Below are 23548 nucleotides of genomic sequence, written 5' to 3'. Positions count from 1 at the left end.
TTTCTCTAACTTATTTCACTTAGCCTAATATCCTATGGTTCCATCCACATTGTTGCAAATGGCAAGATTTCATTTTTTTCATCACCGAGTAGTATTCCATATACATATAGATAGATAGATAGATAGATAGATACATAGATACATAGATACATAGATACATAGATACGTTGATGGACATTTGGGCTTTTTCCATAATTTGGCTATTGTTGATAGTGCTGCTATAAACAGTGATGTTCATGTGCCCCTTTGAATCAGCATTTTTGTATTTGGATAAATTCCTAGTACTGGAATTGCTGGGTCATAGGGTAGTTCTATTTTTTAATTTTTTGAGGAACCTCCCCATGTTTTCCAGAGTGACTGCACCAGTTTACATTCCCACCAACAGTGCAAAAGTGTTCTCTTTTCTCCATATCTTGCCAACATCTTTTGTTTCCTGAGTTAATTTTAGCCATTCTGACAGGTGTCAGTTGGTATCTCATTGTGGTTTTGATTTGTATTTCTCTGATAATGAGCAGTGTTGAGCATCTTTTCATATGTCTGTGTGCCATCTGGATGTCTTCTTTCGAAAAGCGTCTATTCCTGTCTTTTGCCCATTTCTTCACTGGATCATTTGTGGGTTTTTTGGATGTTGAGTTTGGTAAGTTCTTTATAGATTTTGGATACTAATCCTTTATCTGATACATCATTTCCAAATATCTTCTCCCATTCCATTGGTTGCCTTTTAATTTTGCTGATTGTTTCCTTTGCTGTGCAGAAGCCTTTTTATCTTGATGACGTCTCAGTAATTCATTTTTGCTTTTGTTTCCTTTGACTCTGGAGACCTGTCAATAAGAAATTGCTGCAGCTGAGGTCAAAGAGGTTGTTGCCTGTTTTCTCTTCTAGGATTTTGATTATTTCCTGTTTCACATTTAGGTCTTTCATCCATTTTGGATTTATTTTTGTATATGGTGTAAGAAAGTGGTCCATTTTCATTCTTCTGCATGTCACTGTCCAGTTCTCCCAGCACCATTTACTAAAGAGACTGTCTTTTTTTTCCATTGAATATTCTTTCCTGCTTTGTCAAAGATTAGTTGGCCACATATTTGTGGGTCTGTTTCTGGGTTCTCTATTCCATTGATCTATGTGTCTGTTTTTGTGCCAATACCATAACTGTCCTTATGATTATAGCTTTGTAATACCAGTTAAAGTCTGGGTTTGTGATGCTTTCTGCTTTGGCTTTCTTTTTCAAGATTACTTTGGCTATTCAGGGTCTTTTGTGGTTCCATACAAATTTTAGGATTGTTTGTTCTAGCTCTGAGAAGAATGCTGGTGTTATTTTGATAGGGATTGCATTGAATGTGTAGATGGCTTTGGATAGTATCAACATTTTAACGATATTTGTTCTAATCCACGAGCATGGAATGTTTTTCCATTTCTTTGTGTCTTCAATTTCTTTCATAAGCTTTCTATTGTTTATTGCTAGGTATTTTACGTTTTTTGGTGCAATTGTAAGTGGGATCAATTACCTAATATAATCTTTCTCTTCATTATGGGTGTATAGAAATGCACCCGATTTCTGTACGTTGATTTAGCATCCTGCGACTTTGCTGAATTCATGGATCAGCTCTAGCAGTTGTTTTGGTGGAGTCTTTTGGATTTTCCATGTAGACTAAGTATTGTGTCATCTTGGAAGAGTGAAAGTTTGACTTGTTCCTTTCCAATTTGTATGCCTTGTATTTCACTTTGTTGTCTGCTGAGGCTAGACTTCCAACACTATGCTAAACAACAGTGGTGACAGTGGACATCCCTGTTGTGTTCCTAATCTCAGGGGGAAAGCACTCTGTTGTTGCCATTGAGGATGATAATTAGCTGTGGGCCTTTCACATATGGCTTTTATGATGTTAAGTATGTTCCTTGTATCCCTGCGTTCTTAAGGGTTTTTGTCAAGAAAGGATGCTGTATTTTGTCAAATGCTTTTTCTGCATCTGTTGAGAGGATCATACGGTTCTTATCCTTTATTAATGTGCACGTTTTTGGATTTGTGAATATTGAACCAGCCCTGCAGCCCGGGAATAAATCCCATTTGATCATAGTAAATAATTCTTTTAATTTACTGTTGAATTCGATTTACTAGTAGCTTGTTGGGAATTTTTTAAAAACATTTTTAAATGTTTATTTTTGAGAGAGAGAGAGAGAGAGAGACAGCCTGAGTGGGGGAGGGGCAGAGTGAGAGGGTGACATAGAATCAGAAGCAGGCTCCAGGCTCTGAGCTGTCAGCACAGAGCCCAATGAAGAACTCAAACCTATGAACCACGAGATATGACCTGAGCTGAACTTGGACGCTTAACTGACTGAGCCACCCAGGTTCTCCTTGAGAATTTTTGCATACATGTTCCTCAGGGATGTTGGCGTGTAATTCTCCTTTTTATTAGGGTCTTTGTCCGGTTTTGGAATCAAGGTAATGCTGGCTTCTTAGAATGAGTTTGGAAGCTTTACTTCCATTTGTATTTTTAGAACAGTTTGAGAAGAATAAGTATTAACTCTGCTTTAAATGTCTGGTAGAATTCCCCTGGGAAGCATCTGGCCCAGGACTCTTACTTTTTGGGAGATTTTTGATAACTGATTCAATTTCTTTTCTGGCTATGGGCCTGTTCAAATTTTCTGTTTCTTCCCATTTGTGTTTTGGTAGTGTGTGAGTGTTGCCATTTCTTCCAGATTGTTCAGTTTTTTGGCATAGAATTTTTCATAGTATTCTCTTATAATTGTTTGTATTTCTGTGGTATTGGTTGTGACTTCTCCTCTTACATTCATGATGTTATCTATTTGGGTCTTCTCTTCTCTTTTTGATAAGTCTGGCTAGTGGTTTATCAATTTTGTTTATTCTCTCAAAAAGTCAGCTTTTAGTTTCATTGATTCTGCTGGGGGGTTTTTGTTTTTGTTGGATTCTATATTGTTTATTTCTGCTCTAATCTTTATTATTTCCCTTCTTTTGCCGGCTTTAGGCTCTATTTTTGTTCCTTTTCTAGCTCCTTTACGTTTAAGGTTAGGTTGTGTATTTGGGACCTTTCTTGCTTCTTAAGATAGGCCTGAATTGCAATGTATTTTCCTCTTAAGAAGTGCTTTTCTACATCCCAAAGTGTTTGGACTGTTGTGTTTCATTTTCATTGGCTTCCATGTATTTTTAAAATTCTTCTTTAATTTGCTTGTTAACCCATTCATTCTTTAGTTTTTTAACCTCTGTGTTTTTGGGGGCTTTACAAATTTTTTCTTGTGGTTGATTTCAAGTTTCATAGTGTGACCTGAAAATAGGCATGGTATGATCTCAGTCTTTCTGTACCTGTTGAGACTGTTTTGTGACCCAATATGTGATCTGTTTTGGAGAATGTATCATGTGTACTTGAGAAGAGTGTGTTCTGAATCAAATGTTCTGAATATATCTGTTAAGTCCATCTGGTCCAATGTGTCCTTCAGAGCCATTGTTTCCTTGTTGATTTCCTGCCTAGATGATCTGTATATTGTTGTAAGTGGAGTGTTAAAGTTCCCTATTATCTATACATTTATTTATGTTTGTGATAATTATATATTTGGGTGCTTTCATAGTGGGGGCATAAACATTTACAAATGTCAGCTCTTCTTGATGGATAGACCCTTATTTATGATAGAGTGCCCTTTTTCATCTCTTGTTACAGTTACTGTTTTAAAATCTAGTTTGTTTGGGGCTCCTGGGTGGCTCTTACATGGTTCTCCATCCTCATTTTCAATCTTCAGGTATCCTCATGCCTAAAATGAGTCTCTTGTAGGCAGCACATAAATGGATCTCATTTTCTTATCCATTCTGATATCCTGTGTCTTTTGATTGGGGCATTTAGTCCATTTATATTCACAGTGATTTTTTTTTTTTTAATTTTTTTTTTTAACATTTATTTATTTTTGAGACAGAGAGAGACAGAGCATGAACAGGGGAGGGGCAGAGAGAGAGAGGGAGACACAGAATCTGAAACAGGCTCCAGGCTCTGAGCTGTCAGCACAGAGCCCAACGCGGGGCTCGAACTCACGGACCGCGAGATCATGACCTGAGCCGAAGTTGGCCGCTTAACCGACTGAGCCACCCAGGCGCCCCTCACAGTGATTATTGAAAGATATGGAGGTAGCGCTGTTGTATTATCTGTAGGTTTCATGTTTGTGGTGATGTCTCTGGTCCTTTGTAGTCTTTGCTCCTTTCCACTCACAGAATTCCCCTTAGGATCTCCTACAGGGCTGGTTTGGTGGTCATGAAATCCTTTAGTTTTTATCCAGGAAAGCCTTTATCTCTTCTATTTTGAATGACAGCCTTGCTGGATAAAGGATTCTTGACTGCATATTTTTCTTATTCAGCACATTGAATATTTTCTGCCACTCCCTTCCGGCCTGCCAAGTTTCACTGGACAAGTCTGCAACTACCCTTATGTGTCTGCCCTTGTAGGTTAAGGCCCATTTGTCCCTAGCTGCTTCCAGAATTCTCTCTTTATCTTTGTGTTTTGCCAGTTTCACTATATGTCATGGTGTTGACCTGTTTTTGTTGATTTTGAAGGGAGTTCTCTGTGTCTCTTGGACTTGGATGCCTGTTTCCTTCCCTGGATTAGGGAAGTTCTCGGCTATAATTTGTTCAAATAAAACTTCTGCCCCTTTCTCCTGCTCCTCTTCTGGAACTCCTATGATATGGATAGTGTTTTGTTCATGGAATCTCTTAGCTATCTAATTCTCTCTTGTGGTCTAGTAATTTCCTTTCCCTCTTTTTTTCAGCTTCATCTTTTTCCATACATTTATTTTCTATTTCACCTATTCTCTCTGCTGCTTCTGTCCTCACTGTCACTGTAGCTAGTTTATTTTGCATCTCATTTACAGTATTTCTTAATTCATTGTGACTATGTCTTAGTTGTTTGATCTCTGCAACAATAGATTCTCTACTGTCTTCTATGCTTTTTTCAAGCCCAGCTATTAATCTTATGGCTGTTATTCTAAAGTTTTGTTCAGATTCATTGTTTATATCTGTTTTGAACAATTCTGTGGCTGTCATTTCTTCTTGCTTTTTCTTTAAGGGAGAATTCTTTCCTTTCATCATTTTGGCTAAGTATTTGTCTTTTATGTGTTTTAATACCTTGTTATGTGTCCTGCACCTGCAAGTACTATATTGAAAAGGGGTCATACACTGTCCAGGGCCTGACCCTTCAGGAAGTGTTCCTGATGTATGTTGCATGCTATCTGTTGTTGCGTTTTGGCTGCTCTATCACACTGGTCAGTCCTCTGCAAACCCTTCCACCAGGTGTGCTTTTGATTTGTTTGTTGAAGTAACCCTAGAAAAAAAGGAAAAGAGTTAGTGGGGAAAGCCTGATCCCATGCAAAGAGAAAAATGGAAGGGGAGACTTTCTTTCTTTTTTTTTTTTTTTCAATATATGAAATTTATTGTCAAATTGGTTTCCATACAATACCCAGTGCTCATCCCAAAAGGTACCCTCCCCTCCCTCCCACCCCCCCATCAACCCTCAGTTTTTTCTCAGTTTTTAAGAGTCTCTTATGCTTTGGCTCTGGGGAGACTTTCTGATGAGAAATCTGATCAGCTTACTGAGGATCCCTTGTATGTAATGATTCTCTTCTTTCTTGCTGCTCTCCATATTCTATTTTGTATTCTCTTTGTCTTTTGTAAGTTTGATGATAATGTGTCTAGTTGTGTGTATCTTTGAATCCATTTTATGCAGAATATCTTGAGCATATTCTATGTATATATTTGTGTCTTTCATCAAACTTGTTAAGTTTTCAGCCATTCTTCAAAATATTCTCTCTTCCTCTGGTGAAAGAGAGGACACTTGCTAGTGTCCCAGTGGTCCCTTAGGTTCTGTTCACTTTTATTCAATCCGTTCTACTTTCTGTTCCTCAGACTGTAATATCCATTGTCTTCAAGTTCACTAATTCTTCTTCCTGCTCAAATCTGCCTTTGAATACCTGTAGTGAAGTTTTCACTTCATTATTGTTCTAGCTCCAGAATTTGTTTTTGGTTTCTTGTTAGGTTTTCTATTTCTTTATCAATATTTCCATTTTATTCATACATCACTTTCTGAATTTTCTCCACATCTTCCTTCAGTTCTTTGAGCATCTGTAAGACAGGTGTTTTTTAAGTCCTTGTCTAGTATATTTGCCATCAGGTATTTTTCAGTAAAATTTGTTTTTGTTTTTATTTTTTTCCCTTTGAATGGCCCATACTTTCTTGATTCTTTGCCTTGTGGTTTTTTTGGTTAAAACTAGACATTTGAAGCTAATAATGTGGTAGCTCTGGAATTCATATTCTTTCTTCACCCGGGGTTTGCTGGGTTTTATTTTTGTTTATTTTTTCAGTTGTTACAGGCTGTTGGTCACAGATCGGTCTTAGGTGTATACTTGAAGTCTTGTCATGTCTTTTTCTGATTCTTTCCCTGAGCATGTGTGGTCACTTTCTAATTTTCCCCATATGTGCAGTTGTTTATGAATGTCCTTTAATGTCTGGTTCCCTAAAAGGGAAAAAGAAAGTGAAGAGAAGGAAAGAGTGCTGGCCCTTTAAGTCCCTTGGACATTACTTAAACTGGAGAATGAGGGGCTTGCAAAGTATGGGCTGGGGCAGGAACAATGGCTGTCTGCATTTTTGTCTGCTCCTCTGTGATCAGAGGCAGCAGAGCACAGATCCCCAGTATTTGGAGGGGTAGGGTCCTTTTTGCCCATGCTGGCTCCTAAAAGCTGTGTATAGACTGCTCTAAGGACATACATCTGCCTGCCATCGGGCTGGGAAGGGGGGAATGAGTAGTTACTTCTGTGCTAAGAGCTGAAATTGATCGAAATTCACTGTAATTTACTATCTTAGTCTTCAGTAACTTTGAGAGTTCCAAACTTACGTCAGACCTATTCTGCTAGTACAGTTGTTGTCTGGAAGGGGAGACCAATTCCTGGTGCTTCCTACTTCCCTTGTCTTCTCAAAATCCTGAGAAGGATTTGGAAAAGGTTTATTTTTAAAATTCCTTAACTCATCATCAGTAGAGTCAAAATGATTATTATAATAATATGTCCAAACTAACTGTATTGAAGGACCATTTTGTTTTTTTAAATCTTTCGTAGACACTCCACTTTTGTTAAAGATCTTGTGACTGTGCACTTGTTGTAAAGGCAATGTTAGATTGCTGTATGTTTCTTTTTAAATTTTTTTTAATGTTTGTTTATTTTTGAGAGAGAGAGAGAGAGACAGACTGTGAGTAAGGGAGGGGCAGAGACAGAGAGACACAGAATCGGCAGCAGACTCCAGGCTCTTGAGCTGTCAGCACAGAGTCCAACGCAAGGCCCGAAGCCATGAACCGTGAGATCATGACCTGAGCTGAAGTCAGAAGCGTAACCCACTGAGCCACCCAGGTGCCCCTTCCCTTTTAATGTATTTTTATTTTGAGAGAGAGAAGAAAGGGCTGAGAGAGGGGAAAAAAGAATCCCAAGCAGGCTCTTAGGTGTCAGCCTGGAGCATGATGCGGGGCTTGATCTCCTGAACTATGAGACCGTGACTTGAGCCAAAATCAAGAGTTGGCCGCTTAACTGACTGAGCCACCCAGGTGCCCCTCTATGTTTCTAAATAGTCTTGAGTTTGCTTATTATGTTGTGACAAACAACAAAATATACCATCACTGTCTTTATCTCATACTGTGTAACTTTACTTTAAGTCTTTAAGGTACACTCATGTTATTGCATGGGACTCATTTAAACATCCAAGAAAGCACATACCGCCTTCTTTTCAGACTACTAAATTATCTTTTAGTGTATGAGTCTATTAAAATATGTGGTAATTGGGCTATTTGTTTTCCAAAATATTTAAATAACTTGTTTTAATTGAATCTTATTTTAGCATTCCAGGGTATCAGAAGGAAAGTTTTAGTAATTCTTTTAAATATAGTCACACATTTAAAAAAAAAAAGAAAAACTACATAGATATAGTAATTGCACAGCAATGGGAATGTACTAAATGCCAATCAATTGTACACTTAAAATGGTTGATTTTGTTTGAAATGAATTTCATCTCAATAAAAAGAAGTCTTAGCTATATAGGGGAATGGGCAAAATAGGGAAAAGTGATTAAAAGATGCAGACTTCCAGTTATAAAAACATGAGGATACAATCTATAATTTAGGAGGATGTAGTTAATATGTAGCAATATTGCATGGTAAGTGATGGTAGCAAGATTTATTGTGGTGGTGATTACTTCTACAAATACGGTTTATGCTAAACCTTTGCTTTCCTTCTGGGAATATGGAAGTTTTAGATGTACTAAGCAGAGGACCCTTAGGTGACCAGCCCCCAATAAAAAACTGTGGTTGCTGAGTCTCTAATAAGATTACTTTGGTTAACAGCATTTTGTGTGTGTTATCATAACTTGTTGCTGGGCAATTAAGCAAGTCCTTTGTGACTCCACTGCAAAAGAACCCTTGAAAGTTTGTGTATGTTCTCTCTTGGATGTTGCCTATTCATCTTTTCCCTTTTCTGATATTGCTTTGTATCCTTTTACTGTAATAAATCATAGCTGTGAGTATGACTATTAACAGAGTCCTGTGAGTTCTCTTAATCATCAAACCTGGGGGTGGTCTTGGGAACCCTAACTCTTTCCTTGTTTTGTTTTTAATTCATTTAAGCCTTTTCTTCACCCAATGTGGGGCTCAAACTCATGATCCTGAGATCAAGAGTTGCATGCTCTTCTGACTGAGCCAGCCAAGTGCCCCAACTTTGTCCACTCTTTTTTATTATAATTTTGTACAGTTATTCTTGGAGTTAATATTTTTAATGTATGAGGTATAAGTACAGGTCAGGTTTTTTTTTTTTAATTTATGTATGAATAAATAGTTGTGTCTGTATTTTTTATTGAGATCATTGTTCCACTGTGCCATCTTTATTTTAAATCATATGTCCATATTTGTGTGCATCTGAGTCCCTATTTTGATTTCTTCACCTGTTTGTCTATATTTTACCATACCGTACTTCTTGATAAGTTTGATATCTTATAGAACAAGCCCTGTAACTTTGTTCTTTTTGAATATCTTGGCCTTTAATTTTCCATATGAATTTCAGAATCATATTACCAAGTTCAAATACCAAATACAATTTTAATAACAAAAGCTGTTGGGATTTTTTTGGTAGAAATTTGGGAAAATCTTGCAGTCTACTAATATGTCATATTCCTCTATTTTTTCTTTAGTTTCTCTGTATCATTTTGCACTATTTTGAATCAAAGTGTCCTATATCTTTACTTAGATGAATACCTAAATAGGTGATTTTTTTTTCAATTTTATTGAGATATAATTAACATATAGCATTGTATTAGTTTCAGGTATATAACACTGATTCAAGATAGATATATATCTCCACCCAAATGTTTCCCATGGTAGTTTGGTTAACATGCATTACCTTAAATAACTACAAAGTTTTTTTCTTGTGGTGGACACTTTTAAGATTTACTCTCTTAGCAACTTTCAAATATACGCTATAGTATTGTTAACTGTAGTCACCATGCTACACATTTCTTCCCAAGGATTTACTTATCTTTTAACTGAAACTTTGTGCCTTGATCCATTTCCTCCATCTCCCAGCTCCTACCTTTGGCAACAACCAATCTGTTCTTTGTATCTACGAGTTTGAGTTTTTTAGATTCTACATATAAGTGAAATAATAGAGTATATGTAATTGTCTGTCTGATTTATTTCATTTCGCATAATGTCTAGATAAAGATCATTGATATTTTGGATGCTATTGTAGACAACATCCTTTAACGTTTTTTACGTTTGTTGTTGGTTACAGAAATCCAGTTCACTTGTGTTTATTGACATTGTAGCCAACATCTCTCCTAAATTCCTTAATCTCCAGTTTTGTTTATAGATTCTTTGGGATTTCAGAATAGATGCACATCAATGCCTGTGAATAACGATAGGTTTATTACTTTTCAGTCATTGTGCATTTTCTTTTTCTTGCCATATTTAACTGGCTTGGACTTACAGTAAAATTTTAGATATGATGAGAGTGGTCATTCTAATTCATCCCCAGTTCCTAATTTCATTGGTAGATAGATTTATCAGTCTGTTCATTTCTAATCATTAGTAGGAGAATTTCTATTTATTATGGATTGACATTAGATTTTATCATCTATTGAGGTAATATGTGATATTTTTCCTTTCCTTTTTAATGTGCTGAATTTTACAGAACATTAATTTTCTGAATGTTCATTCAGCCAGTCTTGTATCACTGGAGTAAATCCATTTTCATCATGATGCATAACCTCTTTTATGTATTGACCGTTTTGTTTTGCTAATATTTTGTTTGGAATTTTTTCATCTACATTAATGAGTCAGGGTTGCCTACACTTTCTTAAATGTTCTTTTTAGGTTTAGTATCTAGGTCATGAATGCCTCACTAAAGTAGCAGGGAGAAGTGGGCCCTAAGTCTTGGTTTATTTTCTGGATCTTGTGTGAGAGTCGTTATTTCTTCCTTAAATGTTTGGTAGATTTCATTAGTGTAGACATCTGTGCCTGTAGTTTTGGGGAGGAAGGTTGTAGTATGGATTCAGTTTCTTCAAATTCAGCAGTTAAATGAATATTTATATTTCCTTGTTGTCTTTGGTCAGTTTTGGTAACTTACAGTTTTCATTTTGGCATTCTTTATGTTAATTTAAAAATTCATTCATAATTTAATTTTAATGCCTGTAGGATCTATAGTGATCTCCCATTGTTCACATTATTTTTTGTTACTCAAGTAATCTTACCAGGAGATGTAAATATTGTAGGTGTTTTTGAAGAACCAACTTTTGCCTTTTTAAAACTTCTTAGGATTGCTGCTTAACATGCTTATTTTCAGCCTGTATATACATATATGTGACTATAAATACTTATGTTTAAATATATGTGTTTATACATGTAGAGGTATAAATTTTGCAAGTTTTTTTACATTGTATTTTCATTATTATTTGGATCAAGATATTTTCTAATTTCGATTGTGATTTCATCTTCTACCCATGGCTATTCTTTAGAAGTATATTTTTAATTTCTGAATTTGGGGATTTTCTTATTCTTTTTCTGTTGCTGATTTCTGGCTTAATTCCACTGTGATCAGAGAGCCTACCTTATTAATAATTCCATTTCTTTGAAACTAATTAATAATTGTTTTTGTTGTATGTGCATATGGTCAATTTTGGTAAATATGTACACTAGAAAATAATAAACACTGCACGTGAAGTACAGTGTTATGTTCATTAATTCAAAATTTGGTAATCCTTGTGTTTCATTTTTCTACGTTTAACTTTTTTCTATATTTTTAATTTTTCTATATACAGTAAAACCTGGGATTGCAAGTAACTTTTTTGGAGAGTGTTCTGCAAGACAAGCAAACATTTCTGATAAGTTTTAACTTGATAAACAGGTGATGTTTTGCAATACAAGTAGTACGTGATGCCGAATAATCACAACTGAGCCAATGGTTCTTAAAATTCACTTTGATATACGAGTGCTTTGGATTGCAGGCATGTTTTTGGAATGAATTATGTTCACAAAATAAGGTTTTACTGTATATATATTTTTAAATGTTTATTTTGATAGAGCGCGAGTGGGGGAGGAACAGAGAGAGAGAGAGAGGAGAGAGAGAGAGAATCCTGAGCAGGCTCCTTGCTGTCAGTATAGCGCCCAACACAGGGCTTGATCTCACAAACTGTGAGATCATGACCTGAGCCAAAATCAAGGGTCGGTCGCTTAACCAACTGAGTCCCCCAGGCACCCCTGTGTAGGTGTATTTTTTAAGCAGTGTTGTAAATCTCCCATTATGAGTACGGAATTACTTTGCCTCCTAGTTCTGTTAGTGTTCACACATTTTATTAGGCTATGTTAATATTTACATACATATTTACATTATTATGTTTTTTTGGCCAGTTGAATTTGCTAACATTATGAAGTATTCACCTTTTTTCTCTAGTGATGCTTTTTGCTTGGAAATCTACTTTGATAACAGTATACCAACTTTCCATATAAGTCACCTGCAAAAGCCACCTTAGGGATCATGAGAGTTTTTGGATAAATATCTTTTTTCATTACTTTTGTATCTTTATATTTTAAGTGATCTTTTATAGATGGCATTGTAGTTGTTTTTTAAAATAATCTTTTAAATGAAAAGTTTAGATCTTACAAATAATAACTGAAAGCACTTGCTTTTGACTCAACCTGTTTATTTGATCCTCCTACTCTTTGTTCCTTTTTCTTTAGAATTTATTAAGTGTTTTTAGTTATTGTTTTTCTCATTAACTTGGTAGTTATACGATCTTACTGTTCTGTAAGTGGGTTTTTTAAAAGCGATTTCAGCATGCATAGTTGGCATCCTATAGCAATGTGTGATGACACTTTGCATTTTTTGCCCTCTCTTTGGCCTGCATGGATCTTAGAACACTTAAACACCATTTCTCTCAACTTAAATGCCTTCATTATTGTATATGTCAAGCCTATGAATACAGTATTAGTTTATATAGTGTTCATTTAGATTTACTAATTCATTTATTCTGTTAATCTTCCACTCAGGTTTTGCATCTGAGGAAGTTACTTTAGTATTTCCTCTAGTGTACATCTGGCGATGAATTGTCTCTTTTTTACCTGAAAATATATTTACTCCACCTTCGTACTAGATGAGTATTTTTCTTAGAAATGATATTCTAGATGGGCAGTTCTTTCTTGCAGTACTTTCAAGCCAGCCTTCACTGTCCTGTTGTTTACGTTGAGGAGTTAAGCTGTCAGCCTTATTTTTATCTTGAAAAGTAATCATTTCCACTCTTCTTTGGTTGCTTTAAGTTTTGTTTTCAACAATTTTACTATGACATGCCTATTCATGGATTTCTTTTTATTTATTCTACTTAATTTTTCAAACTCAAAGACCATAAAATCAAAGCCTATAAAAACTATCAGCCATTTCATCAAATATGGCTTCTGTTCATTCTTTCCTTCTTCTTTTTTCTGGCATATTAGTCCTTACATCATTCTCAGTCTTTCATCCTCTTTTCTCTATTTGCCACTCTTTTTTTTGTCTCCCTTCATTCTAGATATTTTCTTCTGAAATACCTTCAGTGTATCCAGTTTGCTATTAAACCCATCTTTGAATAAATAATTTCTGTTTGGCGTTATTAGTTTAGTTTTGTTTTTGCTTTTTGAAGTCCAGTTCTATGTTGGAATTCCCAGTCTTGTCTTTTATTACCTAAGAAGCAGTAACCAGAGTTTATTAAAAGTCTGTCTCAAGTTCCTTTTGGTCTGTTTCAGTGGTCTTTTGCTTCTGTCGGTTTTCATTCTAGTTTTCTTGCCTCTTTATGTACCTGTTTTTTATTGTTTACCATACATTTTGTTTATGAATATTTATGGAAATAATTTGAAGTGTCAGGCGTTTTCTTTCTCCAGGTTGGGTTTACATTTGCTTCTGTTATTTGGGCCAGTAGCAGTCTTTTTATCATTTAAGTCCACATTCAGAGATTGACATGATTCAAAGCTGAGTGGTTTTTCCCTTGGAAGCCTATCTGACTAGGTTCACCTCTATGCCTAGGATGTGTTCCCAGGATTGATTAAAGCAGCCTTAAATGTGAAACTCCCTTCCCAGGATCTCCATGCTATCTTATATCCTGTTGAGTTATTTTTCACTTTTGTTTGTTATCTCTTTAACATCTTCAAGCAAATGCCTTTTAAAATACACTTGTTTAAATATCAAGACATATGGATCTAGAGAGTATAATGCTAAGTGAAATAAGTCAAAGAAAGACAAATACCATATGATTTCACTCATATGTGGAATTTAAGAAACAAAACAAATGAAGAAAAGGGGGAAAAGGGTCAAACGAAAAAAACAGACCTTTAAACATAGAGAACAAACAGGTGGTTACCAGAGGGGAGGCAGGTGGGGAGTATGGGTGAAATAGTTAAAGGGGATTAAGAGTACACTAACCATGATGAGCACTGAGTAATGTGTTGAATTTTGAATCACTATATTGTACACCTGAAACTAATACAACACTGTGTGTTAACTATACTGGAATTAAAAAATAACTTTAAAAAATAAAATAAAAATAAAATATGCTTGTCTTCATCAGGAAGAGTTTGTCTGCCATTTGGAAGCAGAGGTCTTGTTTCAGTCTTACTATGACTTTATTAGGAATTCTTCTCTTGGAGAAACATGACATAGATTATTTTCTCCAAGTTTTCATATATATATTGCAGTTCTGGGATTTCAGTACAGATACATATTCAAAGCCTTTGTTCTTTTTTACTCCGTTATCCAGTATTTTGAGAATGTGAATGACATGCAAAAGCCACCTTAGAGATCTAGAGCCGTGTTGCACATATCATGCAAGTTATACCAGAAAATGTTATTCATGTTTTTGCTTTCATTAGGTGTGATCAAAGCATACTAGTATGTGTACCTCTTATTAAGTACTGAGCTCTTTATTGATAAGTAAGTCATAGTGAATGCCTTGTGTTATATGTAAACTTAAATATTTAGAATGGTGCTTGAAAGGAAAACAGTAATATAAAAAGATCAGGATATCCTATAATTTTGAAATATAAAACTGTGAGTTGGATATTTATTTTGTAGAAACAAGGCAAAATTCACTTGACACATAACTCAGCATTTTTGTGTTTACTAGTTTGTCAGCTTTATATTCCTGTTCTTGTGAACTTTTGCCATATCCAGAGCTTCGTTTCTGGGTATTTTGGGAAAGAATATCCAGGTAAGACAGACCTGAAGTAAAGCTTGATATTATGGGAAATATTTGTTGAATGAAGGCAAATTTAGTAATAGCAATTGTTTTTGTATGAATTTTGTGGAAGGAACAGAAAATGTTGATGCTTTGAATTCCTTCTCTTTTTAATTAAAAGTTGTCAGTGATCTTCTCTTTCTTTCTAACTTAGGGATAAAGCAATTCCTAACAAAGTGGGGACCTATTGTATCCAGTTTGGTTTTATGATGGATAAAGCAAATATTCTTAACAGTGAACAGGTTTGCTTAACTCTTTTTATATACTATAGTTAGCTTTACATTTTCTTGCCTAGTGTAGGAATGAAAAGGTTTTGTTTTAAAAGTGAATTAATTATTGGATGCAAAGTATAAATAGTGCAATTTTCAGGACTATTAGAAAAGAATATATTTAAATTATGTTCATTAATATGACCTGATGTAGAAGTTCCTTTTTCCATTTCTCTTTATTTCAAAGACTCCAGTAAGCATTTTAGTGTCTATCATGATAAGGTTACTTCTATCAACCATACATGAAAATTTTTCAGTTAATAACATTTTAGATACTAGTAATTCTGAATAATGAAATTTAAAGTAATTTTGATATACATCATCTCCATTCAATATCTTAGTGTACTAAATTTTTAAAAATCTGCTTTTTTTTTTTTTAAAGTTTATTTATTTATTGTGAGAGAGTTGAGTGAGGGAGGAGAAGAGGAAGAGGGAGAATCTCAAGCAGGCTCCACGCTGTCAGCACAGACCCCATGCAGGGCTTAAATTCATGAAACCCTGAGATCATGACCTGAACCGAAATCTAGAGTCAGACACTTAACTGACTGAGCCACCCTGGTGCCCCCAAAATTGTCTGTATTTTTAAATCCCCCTAAATTTGTTCTTAGATGACTGTTAACATGCAAAAATTTATCTTTTCTGAATTTAAAAAGTAAGTTGATTCCAAGTTTAGGAGATAAGAAAATCTATTTTAGAAGGTAACATTTCATTTTATTTAGTATATACTAGCATTATTTCTTGTCTTACTCTTAAATACTAAACCATCAATATATTATTCATCACAATGCTGCTTTTGTTTTGTAAGATTATAGTTGATGTTCTACCTAATGAACCTGTGAAGTTAGTTCCTAAAATCCAGCCAGCTACACCAGCTGTTTCAAATGTTCGTTCAGTTGCCAGTAGGACCTTGGCCAAAGATTTACATCTTATTATTACGGTAATGTTTATTTACTTCCGAAATTGCAAAGAATAAGAAAAATTATTTCTAGTTTCAGTGTGCAGAATAGTTATTTATAGAGTTAGACCTTAATTATTCAGTTTAAGATAATATGGAAAATTTGTGTGGGTGAATGAAATGTTTATAAACACCTTTGTATTTGAATACAGAGAATGTGTAACATTATACGTAAAATATATCCAGATATACTAAGTAGGACTGACTCAAAAATGCAGGAATTTGCCTACCTTTCCTAATACATACCTTTCTTTCATGTATGTATTATGAATATGTGTGAAGTAAATTGATTCCTCAGTGTCCATTTCACTATTGGGACAGAAGGAAATAATTATTTTTGAGAGATCTGCTCTGATGATTGATCACAATGAGCTCTTTAAAGCTTCTTACTACCGAGAGAGTAAGCAGCAATAGAGCTGCTGAGAATATTAACAAAAATATGTAAAACACAGTAGCCGACTTCACCTTTATGGAAAATTTTGCTGGTGGGATACTTAACTCCTTTCAGAAAGTTTTTTGCTGTTTTAGACGGGTGAATCATTCTTCTCTTCCTAGATCAATAGATGAATAAAAGTAAAAGACAAGGTGAAATTTTAAAATGGGAGTCCTTTTAATATAGAAAGTTATAAATCATTATATTAGATGGAAGGCTCTGGTTCTTTTACAGCTTCTCAGATTATTTTCTGCCTGTGGAGCTCTTAATCCGAGAACTGAATTCTGTGTTTGGAGTAAGGATGATGATAATTAGATATTTAGAGTTTATATTGCATTTCTGATACATTCATTTCCTTTTCTGGATTTAATCTCCTTACCAGTTCTTCTAATTTATCTTTTGTTTACTTGAAGGATGACTACAATAATCAAACTGGAATTGATTTGGTTGGCACTGTAGTAGCTACAATTAAAGGTTCTAATGAGGAAGATACAGATACACCACTCTTTATTGGGAAAGTTAGAACGCTGGAATTTCCCTTTGTGAAAGGCTCAGCCGAAATCACGGTAATTTTTATGTCTTCTGGTAGATAATATTTCTGTATTTAATATTATAAACCACAGAGTTAAATACCCGTTCTTTTGTGTATATAACTATGAAGATGTTCTAAGTATAGCATTAAATTGAAAAGTCAGTGGAAATACTTTGTGATTTTGCTGTAAGCTATTACACATTGGATCCAGGATCATTCTTACTATAAGCAAGAACCTCTTTTTCCCTATGGATGACTCTTTTCTCTGATTGTAGGGATTTTTAGCTTTGGTGATAATATATTCGTGTTTCATTGAAAAGTTACCATTCTGTGGATAGAAATAGAATATAATATAGCCCAGGTAAAATATATACATATATCAAGGCACCTGAGGGGCTCAGTCAGTTAAGCATCTGAATCTTGATTTTGGCTCAGGTCATGATCTCACGGTTGCTGAGATGGAACCCAAGTTGGACTCTGGGCTGACAGCATGGAGTCTGCTTGGGATTCTCTGTCTCTGTCCCCCCCCCCCCCCCTGCTTGTGCTCGCTCTCTTTCTCTCAAAATAAATATTTAAAAAATGTATACATATCTAGAAAAAATTTTATAAAAAGCTTATCTTTGTTACTTTTCTTTTTCAAAATGGCAATACTTTTACTTGTATAAAAAATACACAGTGCAGAAACTTCAAAAACAGTCACTATTTAATCACCCTTCAGAGATAATGTTGATTAGCAATTTAGTGAGACTTACCTTACAGATTTTCTGTATATATACAAACACTGCACAGATACCCCATGTGTATATTATTTATATACATGAGTAGGGTATAAAATTTCATTAATATAAAACTGTGCTTTTATAAAAATTTTATTTAACACATGCATGGCATATTTTATCAGTACGTATAAACTTACGTCATTGTATTATGATCATAATTTAATCAGTCCTAAGTGGAAATTTAGTTGCTCTCCAAAGCTTGTTATCAACAATGCTTTCATCAGGTTTCTTCTGTGTACATCCTTTTGCATATGTCTGATTATTTGTTTTAGAAATTGCTAGAAGTAGAATTGGAGGCAGAATTTTAAGCCTTTTGGTAGGTAGATATTGCCAATTGCTGTTTAGTTTACATTCCCACCAGAAATAATGTGTATTTACCTTCATAATATTACCAGCCCTAAATATCAATGATTTTTGGAACTCTAACCCAAGTTTCCTATATTTAAAAAAATATTTTGTTATTAGTGAGGTTGAATATTTTTCTTGTTCTTGATCTTTTTAGGATTGTCCCTTGATGCTTTGTCTTCTGGAATATTCACCATTTTCATAATTTTATATTACAGATAATCATGTTCTTTTGTATATAAGGATTGTTTCCTGATTTTGTTTTTTAGATTTTAGCTTTGTTTATACTGGAGTGGAAGAAAGGATTATGTCCACAACTCCTGCCCTAGTACTCTTATGCCATTAATCTTTTGATTGTTTTTAACATTTTTCAAATTCATTAAATTTCTTGGTATCATTTATTGAATAATTCTTCCTGTACCTGTAAATCTGAAATGTCACCTTTCATTCATTCATTCATTCATTCATTTATTTATTTATTTAAACGTTTTATTTATTTTTTGAGACAGGGAGAGACAGAGCATGAACGGGGGAGGGTCAGAGAGAGGGAGACACAGAATCCGAAACGGGCTCCAGCCTCTGAGCGGTCAGCAGAGAGCCCGACGCGGGGCTCGAACTCACGGACCGCGAGATCGTGACCTGAGCCGAAGTCGGCCGCTTAACTGACTGAGCCACCCAGGCGCCCCTCTTATATATATTTTTTTTTTTAATGTTTGTTTATTTTTGAGAGAGAAAGAGCAAGCGGCAGGGTGGGGCAGAAAGAGAGGGAGAAAGAATCTCAAGCAGCCTCTGCAGTGTCAATGCAGAGCCTGATGCAGGAGGGCTGGATCCCACATGAGATCATGACCTGAGCCTAAATCAAGATTTAGATGCTAACTGACTGAGCCACCCAGGTGCCCCTATATCTATTTTTGAGAGAGAGAGAGAGGATGCGCATGCTCAGTGTGGAGCCCAATATGCAGGGCTTGATTCCACATCCCTGGGATTATGACCTGAGCTGAAATCAAGAGTTGGATGCTCAGTCGACTGACCCACCCAGGCGCCCCATCTTTCTGGTATTTTTTTTTATTGTTGCCAGTGTTCATCTTTTTATCTAATCCAGTGCCAATACTACATTGTTTTAATAACATTAGGCTTAAAATTGGGGAGCCTGCCTACTTGCACCTGGCCTGCAGTAAATGTATTGGTTAGTCTGTCAGTGACAGGCCATTACAGCATTTCCATCTTAATTAGTTTCCAGTATTTGAAGTTCTGGAGGTTTTACATAATGATCTGCATCTCTGATTTATTTGGAGAATTCTAAAGATCTGGCAGTACTGGACTATGATTCTCTTAGGGCAGAAGGATTTTCCAGTCCCTTGTATTCATGCCACTTCTTTTTATCTCTTGACATTGAGGGCAGTTGTCATTTGTTACTTATATTCACACTTGTTCTTTTATTTTTGTTATAGTAGAGAGTAAAAGTGAAATTTTCTTGTACCCTAACAAAAATTAGGTAATGAAAGCCACATGTTGAAAGACAAAGAAAACATTTTGAATGTGCAAAGTAGGTTTGTGTTGGAAGAATACACCTAGCCCACTTACTTTTGTCTTGTTTCCTTGACCTCCCCTCCCCTTGTAGGCATTTGAAGTTGCTACTCTGGCTGTACACATTTATGAGGTTAAGATGGTGACTTAAGCTATTCCCTTGCAGCTGCATATATAGAATCTAAGCTTCATGTCATTCATATGACTTTCCACTAGAGGTTCCTAATATCCCACTGAATAAGCAGAAAACTCTCAAGTCCTTCTTGGCTTCTGGCCCAGCTGTTGATTTATTAGGTCTAAGATAGGGGCTCTGGAATCTGATGTAACAAGCAGGTAGTTCTTGTCAATATGGACATTTAGGAAATACTGGCTCAGAACAAGACTAGTTATTTGTTAATATAACAATAATATAATGGTTAATTATAATTAAATGTTCCACACTTGATTGAAAAGAATGTGTATTGTTTAATTCAGGTTATAATCTAAGCCTATTGTTCAAGTTGTTTTCTAATTCTCTTTATTGCTTACGTCATCTAGAAATTTCTTATTTATTTATTTATTTATTTTAATTTACATCCAAATGAGTTAGCACATAGTGCAACAATGATTTCAGGAGTAGATTCCTTAGTGCCCCTTACCCATTTAGCCCATCCACCCTTCCACACCCTCTCCAGTAACCCTCTGTTCTCCATATTTAAGAGTCTCTTATGTTTTGTCCCCCTCCCTGTTTTTATATTATTTTTGTTTCCCTTCCCTATGTTCATCTGTCTCATCTCTTAAAGTCCTCTTATGAGTGAAGTCATATGATATTTGTCTTTCTCTGGCTGACTAGTTTCACTTAGCCTATTACCCTCCAGTTCCATCCACGTAGTTGCAAATGGCAAGATTTCATTCTTTTGGATTGCCGAGTAATACTCCATTGTGTGTGTGTGTGTGTGTGTGTATATATGTGTGTGTGTGTGTATATATATATATACATGTATATATATATATCTATATATACATATGTATATATATATATCACATCTTTTTTATCCATTCATCCATCGATGGACTTTTGGGCTCCTTCCATACTTTGGCTATTGTTGATAGTGCTGCTATAAACATGGGTGTGCATGTGTCCCTTTGAAACAGCACACCTGTATCCCTTGGATAAATACCTAGTAGTTCAATTGCTGGGTCATAGGGTAGTTCTATTTTTAATTTTTTGAGGAACCCCCATACTGTTTTCCAGAGTGGCTGCACCAGCTTGCATTCCCACCAGCAGTGCAAAAGAGATTCTCTTTTTTTTTGCATCCTCACCAACATCTGTTGTTGCCTGAGTTGTTAATGTTAGCCATTCTGACAGGTGTAGGGTGGTATCTCATTGTGGTTTTGATTTGTATTTCCCTGATGATGAATGATGTTGAGCATTTTTTCGTGTGTCAGTTGGCCATGTGGATGACTTGTTTGGAGAAGTGTCTATTTATGTCTTTTGCCCATTTCTTCACTGGATTATTTATTTTCTTGGTGTTGAGTTTGATAAGTTCTTTATAGATTTTGGATACTAACCCTTTGTCTGATATGTTGTTTGCAAATATCTTCTCCCTTTCTGTCGGTTGCCTTTTAGTTTTGCTGATTGTTTGCTTTGCTGTGCAGAAGCTTTTTATTTTGATGAGGTCCCAGTAGTTCATTTTTGCTTTTGTTTCCCTTGCCTCCAGAGACGTGTTGAGTTAGAAGTTGCTGCGGCCAAGATCAAAGAGGTTTTTGCCTGCTTTCTCCTTGAGGATTTTGATGGCTTCTTGTCTTACATTTAGGTCTTTCATCCATTTTGAGTTTATTTTTGTTAAGAAAGTGGTCTAGGTTCATTCTTTTGCATGTCGCTGTCCAGTTTTCCCAGCACTACTTGTTGAAGAGACTTTATTCCATTGGACATTCTTTTGTGCTTTGTCAAAGATTAGTTGGCCATACATTTATGGGTCCGTTTCTGAGTTCTCTATTCTGTTGCACTGATCTGAGTGTGTGTTCTTATGCCAGTACCATACTGTCTTGATGATTACAGCTTTGCAGTATAACTTGAATAAAGTCTGGGATTGTGATGCCTCCTGCTTTGGTTTTCTTTTTCAAGATTGCTTTGGCTATTCGGGGTCTTTTCTGGTTCCATACAGATTTTAGGATTATTTGTTCTAGCTCTGTGAAGAATGCTGGTGTTATTTAATAGGGATTGCATTGAATATGTAGATTGCTTTGGGTAGTATCGACATTTTTAACAATATTTGTTGTTCCTATCCAGGAGCATGGAATCTTTTTCCATTTTTTTGTGTCTTTTTCAATTTCTTTCATAAGCTTTGTATAGTTTTCAGCGTATAGATTTTTCACCTCTTTAAGTTAGATTTTTTCCTGGGTATTTTATGGTTTTTGGCGATTGTAAATGGGATCTATTTGTTAATTTCTCTTTCTGTTGCTTCACTGTTGTGTATAGGAATGCAGCCGATTTCTGTGCATTGATTTTCTATCCTAAAACTTTGCTGAATCCATAAATCAGTTCTAGCAGTTTTTTGGTGGAATGTTTGGGTTTTCCATATAGATCACGTCATCTGTGAAGAGCAAAAGTTTGACCTCCTACTGGCTGATTTGGATGCCTTTTATTTCTTTGTGTTGTCTGATTGCAGAGGCTAAGATTTCCAATACTATGTTGAATAACAGTGGTGAGAGTGGACATCCCTGTCTTGTTGCTGACCTTAGGGATAAAGCTCTCAGTTTTTCCCCATTGAGGATGATATTTGCATTGGGTCATTCATATATGACTTTTATGATCTTGAGGTATGATCTAGAAGTTTCTTTTTTTTTTTTAAGACTTTCTTTTTTTTTAAGCTTATTTTTGGGTGCCTGGGTTAAGTGTCTGACTTAGGCTCAGGTCATGATCTCACAGTTCATGGTTTCAAGCCCTGCATCGGGCTCTGTACTGACAGCTCGGAGCCTGGAGCCTGCTTCAGATTCTGTGTCTCCCTCTCTCTTTGCCCCTCCCCCGCTCACACTCTGTCTCTGTTTCTGTTTCTGTCTCTCTCTGTCTCTCTCCCTCCCTCCCTTTCTTTCTCCCTCCTAAAAGTAAACATTAAGAAAGTTTTTAAAGTTTTTTTATTTAGAGAGAGAGAGAGAGAGAGCACAGCAGGGGGAGGGGCAGGGAAAGAGAATCCCAAGTAGGCTCCACACTATCAGTGCAGAGCCTAACGCAGGGCTCAAACACACAAACTATAAGATCAGGACCTGAGCCAAAATCAAGAGTTGGACGCTTAACTGACTGAGCCACCTAGGTGCCCCTAGAAATTTCTGAAAAAGATTTCTAACTTTTATTCCACTATGGATTTGTTCGTTCCCCATATTCCAAACTCCCATTTATGCTTGGATCCACTAACGGACTCTTCAGTTCTCTTCATTTCCATTATTCTTTGTATCCTTTTCTCTTGCTAAGCTGTACATCAGAGGTTACAAACCATAAAACTTTGAAATAGGAAGGGCCTTCTCTTTTTTTTTTTTTTTTTTTTTTTTTAATGTTTATTTATTTTTGAGAGCAGGAGACACAGCTCCAGGCTCCAAGCTGATAGTCGAGAACCCGATGCGGTGCTCAAACTCACAAACTGTGAGGTCACAACCTGAGGTCACAACCTGAGCTGAAGTTGAACGCATAACTGACTGACACCCAGGTGCTCCAGGAAGGGCCTCCGTAGTAATACATAAAAGATTTTATATTTAACAACATAAAAAGTTAAAACTTTATGTACCATAATCTTATCTTGAACAGAATTAAAAGAATAGTGGCAACATATTGACAGTTATTGACCCTGAAGGGTGGGCATGTAGAGATTCATTATATGACTGTACAATAAAAATGTTTTTAATTAAATTGTGTAGAAATACTGCAGTGCACTCACACCAGTATTGGGTTAGGTATATTA

General features: G+C 35.6%; 1 protein-coding gene across 1 annotated transcript in view; it reads left to right on the top strand.

Moving 5' to 3' along the window:
• The window catches only part of SMCHD1 (structural maintenance of chromosomes flexible hinge domain containing 1), a 156068-nt gene that overhangs the window by 94258 nt on the left and 38262 nt on the right, over positions 1-23548 (top strand). The window contains exons 35-37 of the mRNA XM_078435388.2: positions 14928-15015; positions 15848-15979; positions 16844-16996. Coding sequence (XP_078291514.2) covers positions 14928-15015; positions 15848-15979; positions 16844-16996 — 373 coding nt within the window. The remainder of the gene's footprint in view (positions 1-14927; positions 15016-15847; positions 15980-16843; positions 16997-23548) is intronic.

The sequence above is a fragment of the Panthera onca genome, chromosome D3 (assembly GCF_046562875.1).
Source record: "Panthera onca isolate mPanOnc1 chromosome D3, mPanOnc1 haplotype 2, whole genome shotgun sequence".
NCBI lineage: Eukaryota > Metazoa > Chordata > Mammalia > Carnivora > Felidae > Panthera > Panthera onca.
This window is presented reverse-complemented; position numbering and strand designations above follow the sequence as displayed.